At 48.2% G+C, this 17,767-nt stretch overlaps 1 protein-coding gene across 1 annotated transcript in view; it reads left to right on the top strand.

Annotated features, from left to right (window-relative positions):
* Positions 1 to 17,767, top strand: part of LOC107112407 (septin-5-like) — an 80,244-nt gene that overhangs the window by 456 nt on the left and 62,021 nt on the right. The window contains exons 2-4 of the mRNA XM_015413536.1: positions 6,860 to 6,942; positions 8,322 to 8,366; positions 10,695 to 10,702. Of these exons, the coding sequence (XP_015269022.1) occupies positions 6,860 to 6,942; positions 8,322 to 8,366; positions 10,695 to 10,702 (136 nt within the window). The remainder of the gene's footprint in view (positions 1 to 6,859; positions 6,943 to 8,321; positions 8,367 to 10,694; positions 10,703 to 17,767) is intronic.

Below are 17,767 nucleotides of genomic sequence, written 5' to 3'. Positions count from 1 at the left end.
CTGCTGATGCTTCCGCTGTGGAGTTGCGAAGTGAATTTGGGTGCGCCTGGGCATGTGCAGAGGGCCTTCTCTCATATCGTCAGGAGGGTGGCCTTCAGGCAGGCTGGAATGTTGTGGGAAAGGGCTGCGCTGTGCTTGACCCCTGCTTCGTCTTCTTCACCATGAGGTCGATGTTCCAGCCAAAACGCTGTCCGCCACTCTGACTGAGCCGCCTCTTAGTACTGTGTCTTCATAATAGAGTTATAACTTTCTGCGTGTCCCACCCTGTGACAGAGAAGTTATTTGGCTTTTGCCCTGGCCAGAGATTATAAGCAGGAGCCCTCTTATAAATCCCTTTGGAAATGGCAGTTGACACGAAGTAAAGGTCAGACAGAAAGGTTGATTTTGGGCAAATCTGCATTTGCATTTTAAAATCATTTTCGTGCTGCTGTGACGCCGTCTTTCTCTATGCTTGTTTGAATGGTGTTTGGAGAAGATTCTTTTAAAGCAGTGCAAAGGTGCAAGGACAGTGGAGCTGCCCCGAAAGGACGATAAACATATGTGGACCTGCGAAAGTATGTTAGCACTGTTCAGGTGTATTGTATGTTAGCACTGTTCAGGTGTGAAAAGGACACCAAATGTAGACAGCTTTTTTGAAGACTGAGTCAAAAGGCTGGGACATTGGTGGGAAAGACAAAGGCAGATTCCGCCTTTATTGAACACACACAATTGGGTTAGGAATATGGCAGGGAATGAGAAAATGTGAATTTTGTTGTTTATATGGATTATGACTATTTTGAACAGGCATCAGAGTATAGTTGAAGCTCATATTCTTAGAGACTCAGTTCTTAACTGTGAGAGGTTTGTTTGCCTTGGTGATTTCTTTCAGCACCCATGTGTCTTAATATAGCCTCATATAACTATCTGAGTTTCCTGGAAGTTAGTACTTTCTTCTTGTATTTAAATACTTCCCTTATGGGGACTTTCCCTTTTTACTCTTGAGGAGTCTAAAATGGTTTCCCTTTTCACACAAACCAGGGGTCCCTTCTGGGTTGAACCCACTGAATAAATGGGTAAGAAATACCTTCCTCTTTCTAGGAACAATAATCCTTTTCTGTTTCGCTAGGCTGCCAGTTTCAACCTCCTGTCCAGTCTCTTCTATCAAACCTAAACCCTAGTTCTGGAGACTGTGAATAAATGGAATTCAGCTAGGGCTGACACTTAGACTTTACGTTCTGATTTCTGAACTTTTCCTCAAATGTGTTGGTACATAGTAAGGGCTAGGAGTTGTGTCCCTTCACTTCCCAAGTGAATTTGTTTGTTTCCCTCAAATTGACACACATACACTCCTCCTGACTGGCAGTTGGCAAGCCAAAGTCCAAACTCCTCTGAAAAGACTTTTGAAAGCTCTCCTCAGCTGGTGCTGACCAATCAGAGAGAAAGAGGGGTGCAAGTAGGCAGCAGCCTCTCAATGAAACAGCTTTACAGTGAAGCATTAACCCCTTTAATCTCCCAGATCTCTGAATTTGATGCACTAAGCATCCTACTTTTAGGAGTCAGTTCGTCTTGAGGGCAAATGATCAAGGTGTTGCAACATCTTCCCTAATGGGAAAATTTGGGGGATTTTGACTTTAGACAAAAGGATGACTACAGGGAGACATGATGGAAGATTACGAAATGATGCAAGATGCGGAAAGAGAGAGAGGGGAAACTTTTTCTTCTTCTCTCAAATCAGTGCTCAGGGTCACCTAAGGAAGTTGATGGCCAAAAGACACAAGACGGACAAAGAGGACAGATGCATGATTAACATTTGGAACTCATGTTTGGATGGCTTGAAAAGGGGATTTGAGCAGAGGTCATTTCGGGGGGGATCGTGGGGGAACGCAGTTCCCCCGGGTGAGGTGCAGGGGGGCGGGGCACATGATGAAGCCACGCCCCCTTCTTCTGGCCGCCCTGCTTCCGGCCCTTATTCAGCCAGGAGGAGGCAGGAGAAGAGGGAGGGTAAGTTGCTTCCTCCCTGCCTCTCCCCACCCCTGCCTGCCTGGGGCCAGGGAGGGCCTTGGCGGGGCTTCCTTGCACTCCCGCCGGCCTTGCAGGTCCACCGCCGGGCCCCTGATGTCAGGGGGTGTGGCATATGCTAATGAGTTATGCTAATTAGTTCCCCTAGCTTTTTCTACGACATGACCCCTGGATTCGAGGGCTTCATGGAGGAGAGGTGTACTGGCAGGCCCTCTTGGAAGGCATCTGTTTGGTCCCTGTGGGAAACTGGATGCTGGGATAGATGGGATCTTTGGTCTTATTTCAACTTGGATACAGTCTTCAACATCTATCTGTCAGAATGGCTCATGTGAAGTAGTATGTATATCTCTGTTATCTCAGTTGCTGAGAGATACCTGGTTGGCCACAATGGGAAACAGGAGGCTGGAAAAGATGGCCAACTGGTCTGACCCAGCAGGGCTCTTCTGATGTTCTTATGAATCTGAGGACGGAGAAATTTTATCCTGTCTTTTCTGAGCATTGCAGTGGGTTAGAGTTGTAACGTGGTAGTTTAGCAGCATATGGAAAAACTTTGTGACAAATGTGGGCATGTGTAAGAAAGAAGAATGCCCCAGAGCATATGCAGAATAATTCCACCTTTGACTGCTTTTAGGAGTACCCAAGCCAGGAGCCAAATTATGAATGGTAGTAGCAAAGAGAGTGTCAATGGTTGAATCCCTGGTTCAAGACTCACTGCAACTGTGAATGAATGTTGCCAACCTCAAGGTGCTCTCTGGAGTTCTCCTGAAATTACTGCTCCTCTCTAGACTACAGAGATAAATGCCTATGCCACCAGGAGGACATGGTAGCTTCAGTGGGCGGACTGTATGGGTACCATAGAGTCTAGAATAAATTGAAGTCCCAGAGAGTGATATCACATCCCTGCTGAGCTCTATTCTCCCCCCGCAACTCTGTTCTCCTTAGGAAGTGCCCTCAAATCTCCGGGAACTTCCCAAGCCAGGATTGGCACCTGCACTGTGAATTCACCAGGTGTTTTCAGGCATGCTTCCCTCAACCCTCAGTCTCCCTTCCAAGAAGAGAAAACAGGTCTGGCCAACTGACAGGGTTGTTGCAAATGCTATTGATGCATTTGAAGGTATAATCTTTAAAGACAGCACACTTTTCATCTTCAGCTGTTGATGATGGATGAGTTTGTGCAGTGCAAAATGATGAGGCAGAGCCAGTGTTGGTTGCAAACAAATCTTGGAGGCTTTTATTTAGAGTCTTCCCACTGTTGTGGACACAGTCTATGGCTCTGGCCCAGTTACCTTCTCCACCACTCAGGTCTGGCTCACACTAGTATGAAGTCGGATGTGAAACACTTGGGTTCAAATCCCCACTGTGCTGTGGAAGTGTTGTAATGTATACAGGCAGCCTTTCAGGGCAGGTTTGGCCCTGCAGGGCTCCTGTATGGCAGTCAGTGGCTGATGAAAGAAGGCTGACTGAAAGAAGGCTCAGCCAGAGAGAGAATGGGCCAGAGAGCGAAATAAAATCTATTCTTAAGTTGAAGCAAAGCACCATTTTAATTATTTTTATTGATTTTGTTAAAAAGATTTCATCTCTTTCGAGTGTCATTCTATAAGCTTGCTCTGCTTTTTAAGTCTTGGAAACTGACAGATTCTTTGGAGTATCTGAGGTATTTAAAGATGGAAATCAGTTTAGTGTTTTGCGCATTCAGGAGCCAGCTGACCTGCTGCCTTTGGGCAGACATGCTTGCAATGGTTTGTTTTGATGATGTCACAGTCTAATAGAGTGACATCACAGCTTTGTGATTGGGAGCTAGCTGACCCAGGCCAGTGCAGAGCACAGAGAATCAAGAAAGGCCACTGCTATGCTCTTGGGAAAATGTAGCCCTTAAGAAGGGCAAAGATCTCCTGCTCTTAAAACTGGTTGTTCTAGAGCAGTCTTGCAGAACTCCAGTGAAATGTTCGGCTCATGGGCCAACCAGCAAGCCAGCTGTCCCAGAGCCATCCATCCCAACGGGGCTACGATAGAAGTTCGTCATTCCGGAGAAGCAGTGATCTTCCCAAAAGCAACCCATTTCCTGCTGGCACTCAGCACCATCGAATGAACATGCAGCCCACCTCACTCCCAAGAGTAAGTGAGGTCCAGAGAACCACCTCAGCCCCAAGAGGAAACGACAGTAGCCGAGGAGGTTCAGCTCCAAGAGTAAATGACACTACGCAAAGAGGCTCATCCCTGAGGGGAAATGATGGTTTTCGAAGAAGCGGTGATCCTCCCAACAGCAACCCATCTCCTGCTGGCACTCAGCACCATCGAATGAGCTTGCAGTCCACGTCACCCCCAAGAGTAAGCGAGGTCGCAAGAACCACCCCACCCCCAAGAGGAAACGACAGTAGCCGAGGAGGTTCAGCTCCAAGGGTAAATGACAGTGCTCAAAGAGGCTCATCCCTGAGGGGAAATGATGGTTTTAGAAGAAGCAGTGATCCTCCCAATAGCAACCCATCTCCCACTGGAACTCAGCACCATCGAATGAGTTTGCAGCCCACCTCAGTCCCAAGAGTAAGCGAGGTCCCAAGAACCGCCCCACCCCCAAGAGGAAATGACAGTAGCCGAGGAGGTTCACCTCAAAGAGGAAATAGTGCCCAAAGAGGCTCATCTCTGAGGGGAAATGATGGCGTTCGAAGTGCCTCACCCCTGAGAGGAAACGAAGTCAGGCAAAGCACCTCTTCCCGAAGAGGAAGTGAGCTCTCTCAAGGTGCTTCTTCTCTGAGGGAAGCCAGTGATCTTTCCCAAAATGCTTCTCCTCAGAGAAGAAGTGAGGCTGCTCGAAGAGATTCTTCTCCACGAGGGGCCAACCTCCCTCAGGATACCACTTTGCGAAGAGGGAGTGACTTTCCACAGACACCGTCCCAAAGGCAACCGAGCAACGTTTCACGGAATTCTTCTCCACCGAGAAGAAGCGATGTCCCTTCAAGTGCTTCGTCCCGTCGAGAAAGTGACCCCTCGAGGCAAGGGAGTGGACTCTCCCACAGTGCTCGAGAGAGCGACAGTCCTCAACAAGGACGGCTAACAGACAGAAACATCTCACCCCCAGGGATTCTGGTCTACCGGAGTGTAAGATATTCTCTCCAGCCAGGGCAGCTTTCAGTGCCCCACAGCCGGACGTTGTTGGCAATGCAGCAAGGCCTTAATTCCCAGAGGGAAGAAGTGTGCCAGAAACACCAGACAGGACCAGAAATGGTACCAAGGCCAGGAAAATCCCAAATGGAGAACAAATTAATTTTTTCATCCTCACCACAACGTGATGCCCCTCAGCCATCCACAAAACGCTTCACAAGACCCATTGCCAACCCAAAAGATGAATCGACCCAAACGACTGATCTGAGAAAAGAGTTCCTGCAAGCCCCCAAGACTTCTCTTATGCCGGTGACTGAATCAGTGCAGCAAAATTTACCTCAGCCAACCCAAAAACTCATCCGCAGACATGTTCTGAAAGATGCATGCACTCAAACGGAACCTATCTATAGGCTGTCCTTTGCGAAAAGTGAACCTCCTCAGACACAGTTGCTAACAACTGCCAAGGCACCTCTTCAGTCAGAAGCCAGGGGGGCTGGTAAAACTTTCCTCTTGCCTGCAGCCACCATTGAGGTTTCTCCTCAGCCGGAGATCACACTGAGATATAGACCCGCTTTCCACCCAGAAAGCGAGTCTGAGTACAGGTGCGCACTCCATGAGGCGATGGAGGCAACCCATAAGAATTCATTTTCTCCAGGAACTGCACTACCTCACAGAGGGTCTCTGTCTACTGATAATGAACTGAGAAGGGGTTCCCTCAAAAAAGGGTCTGATCCAGCTCACAGGGCCTCCCTTCTCACAGAGCCTGAGTTGAGGAGGAGCTCCCTCCAAACAGAGCCTCCTCTTAACCAAAGGGGTTCTCTTCAGAAAGAGAACTGGTCAGCCTACAAGCCTGCTTTTCACCCAGAAAGTGAATCTGAGTACAGATGCCCTCTCAATCTAGAGATGGAGGACACCTGCCCACACACCCTCTCTTTAGGGTCTGAAATTCCCCACAGAGGCTCACTGTCCAGGAAAACTGAAACGTCTCTCGGGATTTCATCAGGGCTGAATCAGGAATACTTCCACAGGCCTTGCCATTCTTCAAAGAACATGTCAACCCAAACAGAACTGTTCTCTGTGTCACCATGCATGGAAGTCAAGCCAGTTGTCAGGCCCTGTCTTTATCCAAACAGAGATGTAAGCCTCTGGGCCTCACCATGCACAGAGGTGGCCTTGCCCCCTGGTATTATGCCTCCTAGGCCATTAGCTAAGTTTGGGCCACAGTCCCCTTGGTGGTCCTTACTAGAGACAGATACCCATCCTCCAGATCCACAAGAGATAACCAGAAAGATCACTAGCCCATTGGTTCTAGAGCAAAACACCAGCCCTCTACCTGCAGAATGGATGTGGCAAAAGCCCACCAGCCCACCAGCTCCAGAATGGATTCACAGCCAATTGAGCAGCCTGCCACCTCAGGAAGTCATGGGCCACAAGTCCAGCAACCCACCAGTTACGGACATGATGGGGTGCACGCCTATCAGCCCACTGCAGCCTCCAGGAGAGATAGCAGGAAGGCTGGATTCTCCTGCAGAGTCAAAGATTGCTTGGAATTCTTTGAGGATGGATATCCCATGTCAAGATGTGCTAAAGTTGGAAGCACCTCCGGAACAGATGCCCACAGCTGCAGATCCAGGGCAAGGTGGCCAGTGGCTAGAACATGCTGGTCCCTCCCACGAGACTGAAGACCTGATGAAGTCATGCCGAGGGAAGTTTAGTGCTTTTTTTGTGGGTATGTTATGAGAATCTGTGTTGTCTCTCCCAGCTATAGGCTGGGTGTTTTCCCTGAGCAGTGGAAAGGCTCCATCGTGTTTGCAAGTGTCCAATTCCTGTTCAGTGCAGAGCAAAGTGAGGCAAAAAGGGTGCAAAGACAGCATTTGCAATAGGAATTTGTTTCCGAAATAACTGAAAGCTCCACTCATTATGTCCATGAGGATGATGAAAATGAATGGGAATAATGTTGAATGAACAAATTCCATTTCTTCCATGGTATTCGACAGTCAGGTTAAAAATCCCAAAGTCTGTAGATAAGGGGAAGAGGAGCCTCCAGACATGTTTCTATTAGATGTGTGCTGGGGATTCCCTGCTGGAAACTTGCTGTTCCGGTGAGCTGAGTGGGGGCAGCTTGGATCTCAGTTTGGATTGAGACCACAGTGTATAGGAGGAGGGTTCCCCCCCCTTGTGAGCTATTTTCCTTATCTGAAATGACCATGGGGAGCAGCAGTTTGCCCCATTAGAAAAAAAACAGCATGGGCTGATTTCGCACAAGGAGCTGTGCCGCCGTCACGCCTCCCTTTGCCCCGTTTCCATTGGTCAATTTCCCACTCGAAGCCACATGGCCGCATTTTGACCCGCGGCTTCGCCCGATTTTCCCCGCCTCGTCTTCTTCCAGTGCTTCCCTCTGTGTGCCACATGCTCTGTGGGTGTGTGAGGGGACTGGGAGAAGGCATGTGGGATTCGGCTGCAGGGCATGTGGGAATTCGGGAGGGGGAGGGGCCCCATGTTAGCTATGGCCCTGCCTAGCCATGATAGTTCAATGAAACTTCCATGTCCAGAGACATTCTGCCCCAAATACCTAATGCCGTTGGTTTCACCTCCTTTGTGCGGTTCCAGAATGTCAACTGGCTGGAAATTGAACAGATTCACAGCAGACAAATGGGCTCAGTTCCCGCCCGTGAGGTGCAAAGAACTGCAGAGCGCAAAGCATGCTGGGACATCTGACCTGACCAGGATTGATCCGAAATCCAAATGGCACTCCTCCTTATTGCTCTTATTAAAAAATCTCCCAATTAATTCAACAACCCACCCCGCTGGTCATTTAACCACCTCCTAATATCTTGGTCAGCCTCTGAAGTCTACCTCCTAGGAGGGCCAAGTGTGGGCTGGGCCACAGCCAACAAGGAAGGGCCCCTGGAGCGAAGCTGTCGGGTCATCACTGTGTCGTTTTAGGATCCAGATGGTTTTTTGGAGATGAAAGCCCAGAGGGAGGCTACGTTTCCCTCCATTTTCAAGCTGGGGTCCACTCCATGGCTGTTTTGACCCCTGCCAGGGTAGTCCAAGAAAGATACGGAGGCTGAGCAGTGCCAGTAGCCTGCCTGCATCCTGATCTGAGAATCCTGGCCAATACCTCGAGCAGACAACAGTGGTCTGGCTCTGCTCCTGCGCCCGCAGTGCTGCACTGCAGTGTCTCATGGGTCTCTCTCTCTCTCTTCCCTTCTCTGTTCCAGGTGTCTCCGATGAGATGTACAGCAACATTCTCTGGTGCCTTAAAGGTGGGTGTTTCTTGTAGAAAGTGTAGTTCAATCTATGGAAAGACTAGTAGGGGAAATTAAGAAGCAGGGGAGAAATCCTCTTTGAGCTTTGGTCATGGCACCGTTCCCCAGACCTTGTCTTTAAACTCTCCTTGGCTGATGGCTTGTCCGTTCCTGAGATTCTTTCTTGCAGTGTTTGTTGGTTGGGGGGGGGGGGGGGGGGGGGAGGAGGGAGAGACGGGATGGATGACTTTGAAGTCCGGCCAACCTGTGAGATACATTTATGCAATAGATGAGCCAAACCTTATTATTATGTACTCCTGGACTGAGATATAAACCAGCAAAGACATCGAGGGTTAGGGAGACTTTTTAATGATCCCATTGTGGTTTGATCGACTGTCCTTTTGCCTGTTGTGCTTCTTCTCCAAGTAAACTTAGGAGGGGGAGGGAATTATCTTAACTGTTGCCTAGATAACTTTATGGAGGATAAATACCTGAAGTGCTTGCTAACAGGGAAGAGGTTAGTCCAGATGTGCTTCCCGAGCATCTGGGTATTTAATTATAGGTCACATATTAAATAGCCCTCAAGAACTCACATTGTGCTTTTATTTTAATTAGAATTTTTGGAGTCATTATTTGTTGCCTTCTTGTTTTACCTTGTCAGCTGGATGGATCATTTTAACCCCCCAAAATATCAGACCCAAAAAGCAGTTTCATTGCTTGGAGGCTGGTCAAGAGATAAAAGCTGGTTTTATTGATTAATTATCTGGCTTTATTGATTAATTATCTGGGATTAATTAATTGACCAAAAGCTTGTGACCGAGCAGACTGACCATACTGTTTCTGTGTGTACAATGTTAATTACACTCAGATGCATACAACCATCCTATTTATGTATATCAATTTATTTAAGCCATCTCAAGCCTGCCTTTCTCCCAGTCAACTGGGATCCAAGGCTAGGGTTGCCAGCTCCAGGCTGGAAAATACCTGGAGTTTTGGGGGTGGAGCCTGAGGAAGGCAGGGTTCAGGGCATAATGCCATGGAATCCAACTTCCAAAGGGAACATTTTCTCCAGGTTAACTGATCTCTGTCACCTGGAGATCAGTTGTACTAGCGGGAGATCTCCAGCCATCACCTGGAGGCTGTATCAATATAAAGACACTCCGTGAATGAATTACGAACAAAAGCAGAAAGATTATAATGTACAAAACAATTCAAACAGTTTTAAATCCTTATTCAAGTTCCACAAACCCTTATATGTTCTTAAAGAGCTAAGATCAAAAAGTACTTGATACAAAGGGAAAACTCAAATGAAGTCCACAAATCCTTTGTATAAACAGCTTCAGGAGGACAAAGGTTCTGCATCTTCCATGAGCAGCAGCTATACACGTCTGGCTTCACTTCCGCATTCATGTTCTGCTTCTTCAGATAGCTGATACTCTTTAGCTGTGAAATGAAATAAAGTGTCAACAATTCTTCTTCCACTAGTTTTCTATTCGCTCCACTGATATGTTCTCTTTCTGCCGATTAGGCTTCTACAATAGTGGAGGTGGTTAACACTCAACATTCACCATTTAGTATGTACTGAGGCAACCCTACCCAAGGCAGGTAACAGATTAAAAAACAAACATATAGATCGCAAAAAAGTTTAAAGCATCCACTTATTAAAAGTGCCATCAGAAACCTTATCAATGGCATCCATGAAAGACCCCTGCCCCTAAAAAATCAAGAGGCTGCGGAAGCAGGTTCAAGGGAGGAATTTCAGTTTTGCATTTGTAGGCCCTGACTTGGATGGCCCAGGCTAGCCAGATCTTGGAACCTAAGCAGGGTTGGCACTGGTTAGTATTTGGATCGGAGACCCCCAAAGAACCGTAGAGTTGCTATGTGGAGGCAGGCAATAGCAAACCACCTCTGTTCATCTCTTGCCTCTAAAAACCTATGGGGCACCATAAACTGGCTGTGGTTTGATGGCGCCTGACACACACAAAGCAGGGAGCTTCTGTTACAGTACAGAGGGAAGCTTCTTAGGGGCTGTGGAGTTCCCTGTATGCACTGGAACCCCCCTTCTTTTAAAAAGCCATGATAATTCAATAGATTAGGATGCATGTGTTTGGAGTCCAAGTGGTGCTTGGTACTCACATGTTCTGGTGGGTACAATAGGACCTCCAAGAACAGCCCTGGTGATTGGAGCTTTGGAGAGTAGACTGAGCCCTCCCTGATATCAATTGCTTGTTTGGGGTGTGACTCTAACTGGTTTCCATCTCTTTCTGATTTTTGCCTTCTATCTGCTCCTCTCTCTGACTTCATCCCCTCTGGGAATGGCTCCTCCCCGGGACCTGCCCCTTAAAGATGAAGAGGTAAGAGAAGCCCTCCATGCAATGCGATCTGAAGCATTTTAATAGTTGAGTGACATCCAAAGTGTGCTGGATTGGTTTTCCCCTTGCCTCCACTCCCAAAGAGGTAAGGGCTATTCTTATCTCAGGGGATGCATTAGTGCATTGGCTAATTCTGGCTTCATTTGTGATTCATGTTGTGGTTTTCAGACTGGCTGACCTGTTAGGGAGGTACAGGTTTTGTTTTTGGCTCAAGTGGTTGACTCACTTTTGTTATTTTTGTGATTATTCCCATTTATACAGATGTAACACACAGGGCTTTCTTTGTTTTTCTTCATCCATTCAGAAACAATCCCTTAATCCCTTCTGTTGCATGGTCTGCTTGACTCTGATGATTGGAAAGTTCCAGTGTCAGTTTCATGTCTCTTGTGTTCTCTAAGCTAGAGTGCCAAACACCAGGGAGATCAATTAAATGGATGGTGTTCATTTTCATTCATTTTTATTGTTACCCTAACAGATGTAGGCCATATTTTTTGTTTCTCAGTGAATGCATATTTCGGTTATCTGGTCCCCCGCAATATCATATTACTAAATAGCACACCTTGGGAAAGACAGACAGCTGTTGCAGAAATCTCTGCTCTCCAACCTGTGGTCGGAAGATCTGTTTTATTGTATTTTTGTTTCATTTTATTCTGGGTTTGGGGGTTGTGTGTATACATGTCAGAATTCCAGCGGGGCATTAGGCCAGGTTTGGAAATTGCCCCTCTTGCCTGCTCATATGTGGTGAATAGAGTTATTTCCCTCTTGGGTCACAGATTCTTAACAAGGGTGGGCAGGTGAGCTAGAATGTTGATCTGGCTGGACCATAGAAGGCATGAAACCCTTCTGTTCATGCATGTACTGCTGGGAAGAACTTTTCTCAGCTCCTAGAGCAGGATGGACCAATCAACTCTGCATAAGGCAGCTTTTTGTGGTCATGTGACAATCGTATTAGTAAGCATGATAATCTGAGTTCATACTGTAGGTGGCACTGTTGAGTTAGCTATCACTTAGTCGGGATTCTGCAGACTGATGATTTGTCGGACTGGGATTTCTGGCACAATATACCTGTTTCCCTGAAACAGGCCATACCCTGTCCTGTCCTGTTTGAGGCAATGATGATGATGATGATGATGATACCACCCCCCCAAAATCAGAGCTGGCTTCAGATTTTTGGGCCCCTGGGCAAGATGACTTTCAGGGCCTTCTAATTTGTTTGCCTCCCAGGTCCTAGTCCAACACTCAAACCACTACACCATGCTGGCTTTCTTTCCTCTCGGAAGAAGGAGTGGTGACTAGTTTACCAACTCTTAGGAGGCATACATCTAGAAAAGCCCAACCCAAGGGTGGGGTTAAGTGGAGGGGTCCGTGTGCCTCTGGACTGGGCAAAAGGCACAGCCCTAAGAAACTACTGATTAATCTGCAGTGCACACCGCTCTCTTGCACTTTCTGTCTGTCTCTCTAGATGAGGGAATGGGAAGCCGAAAAGGCAACCAAAGACAGCCACAGTGTTTAGAGAAGCCGTTGCTGAGGCACAGAAAAGCCTGACCTGTAAATGCAAGTTAAAATGGGCTGCAAGTTTCAAGTGTCCAAAGTCTTAATGGCTTAGGATAGCAAACTCCTTTATCCTTAAGAACTCTCTCATTTCCTCCATTATATGGGGAAAAAAACCCATCCTGGGCCCCGGTCACACGGAGCATTAGGCACGCTAGAGAGACGAAAGATAGGTGGATTTTCCGGGCGCGATCTCACCGCCACATCTGGGAAGCGTAGAGCTCCCGTGGCGCACCAGAGGCTTCCCGCCGAAGATGCGGGGTAAAAAACTAGTACCTCGGAGGTACTAGTTTCCAGAAACCGTGGGGCAAGGACGGGCGTCTGATCACGTTTCCGGTGGTAATTTCGGCGCCCGCCCATGTCCCCTCGCAAAAAGCGGTTTTTTTCCCCAAGTCTCCACGGATGCGCACAAGCACCCAACGGAGCATGCGCACATTTCAGGGTTTTTTTAAAAAAACAGAACCCCGTTTGCCGCACCGCTCCGCTTCTTTGCCGCATCGTGTGATTGGCACCTCCCCCCTAACCACGGGAGCTCGACGGGACCTCATCCCGACGCCTGATCGCGCAGTCGCGTGTTAGTTTGCTCCGGGGCAAACAGCCACGCCTCCCCCCCCCCGCATTTTCCTGCCCGTGTGGCCGAGGCCCTGGTCTGGCATCTAGTGAAAAAATAGTCTTGATTGTGAAGAACCAGCCAATTGGTAATCCATATGTGGTAGGTTTTATTATCACTGGTACTACTAACAGATCAGGAAAGAGCCACACTTTCCTGTTTCCCTGGGGATCCGTTTGGGGACTTTCTTCCCCTTCTTGTTGAGTTGTAGCAGAGTGCAGTTAGTTACCCCTGAGTGCACCAATGGAGTTTCAAGTAGATCAAGATTGGTAGTCATGTTAATCTGTCTGTGGCAGTAGAGTCCAGTAGCACCTTAGAGCCTAACACAAATTGTGGCAGGGTATGAGCTTTCGTAAGTCACTGCTCACTTCTTCAAGTAATCATTCTCATTTGCCTCCTCTGGGTACCTGTAGCACTCAGAGACAGTCTGACAGGCGGGTAAGCAAGGGAGGGCTGCTTTGTCATGTAGATGCTGCTTTGCTCATTTGTCTGCCTGCTCCTCTACTAGACAGTGGCAATGGTAGCAGTGATGGGGCACCCCCCCCCCGGCACATGCCGTCATCCTTTCTTGGCCACAGCTCTAACCTGAATTGGGCCTGTATGCGCCTGGGAATTAAGTTTCAAGCATGGAACCCATGGCAGCTGTAATGTGTGAATTCAGTTGTTTGGGTGGAGATCAGGTCCTGGTGTGCTAAACAAAGTGCTTTGGTGCGCTATTGTCTGGCACAAGTGCCAGGGATTACCTACCCTGGTTCACAGGAATTTGTCTATTTATTTACAGAATTTGTATCTTGCCTTTCTGCCCCATCAGGGCCACTGAGGCAGAATTGCAGTTACCTAATGCTGGAGATGGCTTTAATGAGCTATTAGTAATCATTGTGGCGGGGGGGGAGGCAAAGAGCAGCCCAAACATTTTAAGACTATGCACTCAAAAGCATTTCACTAATTATTCTCAAAGAGGAAATCTTTTGTACGATAGGGTTGTCAGCTCTGGGATGAGAAATATTGGAATTTTTAGGGGTGGAGCCCAGGGAGGTGGGGTTTGGGGAGAGAAGGGGCCTCAGCAGGGCATAATGCCATAGAGCAGGGGTGTCAAACATGTGGCCCGGGGGCCAGATCAGGCCCCCGGAGGGCTTCTATCAGGCCCGCAGTGGAACTGGCTGTCTTCTCCTTCTTCCAGTTCTGCTGCTGCTGCGTCATCGCAGGTTTGCAGCTTACAGATACACACCTGAACAGCATACCCAAGAGTGTAACAGCACAGATATTTTGATGCAATAATTCAGAGCAAGAGGTATCAGTTATCAGACACAAATAAACAAAATGCTGCAAGAGGGCTAATGTTTTAAGCATTTATTTTAATTTTAAAAACCCTTTGTGTTTGTGTCCTTTATAAAGTTTATATCTTTACTACCCGGCATTACGTTTTATGACACACATGGCCCGGTCCAACAAGGTCTCATTTCTGTCAGATCCGGCCCTCATAACAAATGAGTTCGACGCCCCTGCCATAGAGTCCACCCTCCATAGCAGCCATTTTCTGCAAGGGGACTGATCTTGGTCATCTGGATATCAATTGTAATAGTAGGAAATCTCCAGTTACCATCTGGAGGATGGTAACCCTAAACAAGGTTCTTCCCCCCATTTTGTTCACGGTTTCTCCATCAGCAAAGCTTTTAAAAAATCCTAAAAAATGGCTGCATCCTTATTCTGTGCGCCCCCAACTACTTCTCTCTAAGCAGGAGAAGCTATCATATTTTGTAATTTGCGTGCTGAGTGACCAAATAGCTTTATTTTACTAGGAATCTTTGCTGGTAGATTCAAAAGTTGCTATCATTCAAATGTCAGGCTGTTTCGTAATTGGCTTACTGATCGACTGAACAGTTCTATTGTGCTTGTAATCCGCTTTGAATGCTGTTGAGAAAGGAAGGCTTTTTGTAGAAATAAATATTCAAAAAGGGTGCGGACGTAATGGAGCGGGTACAGAGGAAAGTGATGAGGACGATCAGGGGCCTGGAGACCAAGCCCTACAAGGAAAGACTGAGGGAACTGGGAATGTTCAGTCTGAAGAAGGGGAGGTTGAAGGGAGACATGTTTGCTCTCTTTAAGCATTTGAAAGGCTATCACCTAGAGGAGGGTAGGGAGCTGTTCCTGTGGGCAGCAGAGGATAGGACTTGCAATAATGGGTTTAAATTATGGGCAGAAAGATACTGGCTGAATATTAGGAAAAACGTATATACAGTCAGAGTAGTTCAGCAGTGGAATGGGCTGCCTAGGGAGGTGCTGAGCTCCCCCTCACGGACAGTCTTCAAGCAGCAGCTGGGCAAACACTTGTCAGGGATGCTTGAGGCTGATCCTGAATTGATCAGGGAGTTGAACTAGATGGCGTCTATGTATGGCCCCTTCTACATTTCAGGCAAAATTACTGGGACGTGGCCAGTGAAACCTAAGGTTCAAAGAAAAAACCAGAAGGGGCAATCCCCAGCCACCCGGAGTGGTGAGTAAGAAATCTTCTGACCTGCAATCTGCACTACAGCTAGGGCCAGGCTACCCCATCTTGATTTAGACTACGATGGGGAAAAAATAACCTTGGGAATCGGGCCAGACTCTTCCCAAAATAAACGTGGCCTCCAAGGATAATTATAGCTCTCTGTTGGTAGCTTCTGGCCACAGCCTCCCCCTTCCCAGGAAGCTGCAGCTTGAGAATCGTCCTGCCTGAGTCCTCCCAGCCCAGCCTAATCTTTAAAATGCAGAGTCTGCCTGTGGATTCTAAGACAGTCCCCCCCACCCTTGCTGTTCAGCGTAGCGATGGGAGGAAAAACTCTCTTGTGCGGGCAGCTACAAAGAGAAAGGGAAGCCCCGTCTGTGGGCTAGAATGATCTGACGCTGGCTGACATGGGCTCCCCAAACTTATTTTTGCAATATTACAGAAATGCACAAATTGGAGGGGGGGGGAGTTAACTTCCAAGGAAAAAGCAACAGGGAAGAATGCTTCTCTAGCTGCTTTTCCCCTCCTGTGACTTTTCCGCAAGCCATTCCCCCTCCCAATTGGGCTTCTTTCTGGCATCCTGTACTGGTTCTGGAAGAGGCTAAGGTGGACGCTGGGGAGGAAAAAGGCAAGGGAAAGGACACTCTGGCGCTCTTGGAATTAAGTGCACGATGGCCACTGGTATAGATGGTTTAAAAATATGAATCTGTGGCGGAATTAGTCTTGTGCAGCTAATAGCTCAACGGAACATCCATGGCCAGAGGCAGTCCGCCTCTGAGAGGTAGCAGCTGCTGTAAACAGAGAGCCACCGTCTTCTTCATGCTCTGCCTCTGTGCTCCTAGAATTCCATCTGGCTGGCCCCTGTTGGGAACAGGATGCTGGGCTGTAAATCTGATCCAAGGGGGCTATTCTTCTGCAGTTTTATATATTCTAATATAGCCCCAGGAGTACGGAACATCCTCCCCAAGGAGGTGTGCCTGGACCCCTTACTTTCAGTCTCCAGGAGGCAGCTGAAGACCGTTTTATTTGGTACTGCATTTGACTAATTTAGGCCCCGGTCACACGGGAGGATTTGATCCGCAAGAGGGACGGATTGGGAGCACATCAAGCGGGTGCGATCACACCGCAACATCTGGGAAGTGGCACGCACCCGTCCCCAATCTGTCTCTTCCGACCGAAGATGCGGAGTTAAAATAAACCCACAAAACACTACTACCTACCGGAAAATCTATGGCACAGGCGGCCGTGTGATCGCTGACGCATCCGTCTCCTGCAGCATGCGAGGCCCCCTGGCGAACTGCGCAGGCGCATACATGTGTAGCTGTCTCGCCTCACTCTCCCGTCCGTGGCTTCCCCCTCGCATCTGATCACGCTGGGGAGCATATGTGCGGCGGCTCAGGGTATCTGTCTGATTCCGCTGCCGCGCTTCTCTTTTGCTGCGGCTCTAAAAAGCCGCACTTCTGCCCCGGCTTTTCCTGTGGTGTGACCGGGGCCTTACTTTTTATTCATTGGCAGTCCTAACTGAGATTTTAAAGTGTGCTGTTTTATATACTTTTATCATTGTTGTTTTATTTATTTTTAAGTTTCCTTGAGTCCCATATGGTAGAATGGCTGCTAATGTTTCTAATTAATATATTAATTCACAACGAGGATTCACAATGAGGATTCACCTCTTTCCTTTGCCATTTGCTGCTCTGATCCCACGTGGGCTTCTGATGTTTTCTTGACAAACATCCCCAGTTGCCTGCTCCCTCTCCACCTTGCCAGCAGAGGCATCTCTTGCAAGCAACCTGGGCCAGGCCGTGTACCACCCAAGGGCCTCTGCCAGTTGTACAACCTCTTAGGAGCAAGCCATCAACCCGACTCCCACTTGGGCACATTCAGCAAGGCCCGGCTCTCCAGCCAGCCCTCCCAAGCAGCTGCTGGGGCAGCCCATTGAGGAGGGAGCACAGCTGGCTGTCAGCCATCAGCAGCATAAGACTGGCCCCCTTCCTGGGCCAATATTGTCCCTAGGCGGGATTTTTAATTCTTATTTATTTGGGTCCAATGGGGATTCCAAAGCTGCTTATAACATCATCCTCATCCTCCTCCATTTTATCCCCATAACAACCCCACTGTGAGGTCGTTTAGGCTGAAAGAGAATAATGGGCCAAAGGTCACTCAGTCAGCTTCCAGGGCAGAGTGGGGATTTGAACCTGGGTCTCCCAGATCCTAATCTAACCACTACCCCATGCAGGCTTTGCATTCAGGGATGATGGCTGAATTGTGGCTGGGGATAGTGCAAGAGGGGGGTGGGGGTGTATCTTGCACAGAGCAACAGAACACCACGGATTGGCCATGGGTTCAATGCAGGATGCATCCCCAGCAGATGCCAACCCGCTCTGCCTCTTCACACAGCCAA

Source organism: Gekko japonicus, unplaced genomic scaffold (assembly GCF_001447785.1).
Source record: "Gekko japonicus isolate JY-2015 unplaced genomic scaffold, Gekko_japonicus_V1.1 scaffold250, whole genome shotgun sequence".
Classification (NCBI taxonomy): Eukaryota; Metazoa; Chordata; class Lepidosauria; order Squamata; family Gekkonidae; genus Gekko; species Gekko japonicus.
Note: the sequence above shows the minus strand (reverse complement) of the source record. Positions and strands in the feature narration are given on the sequence as shown.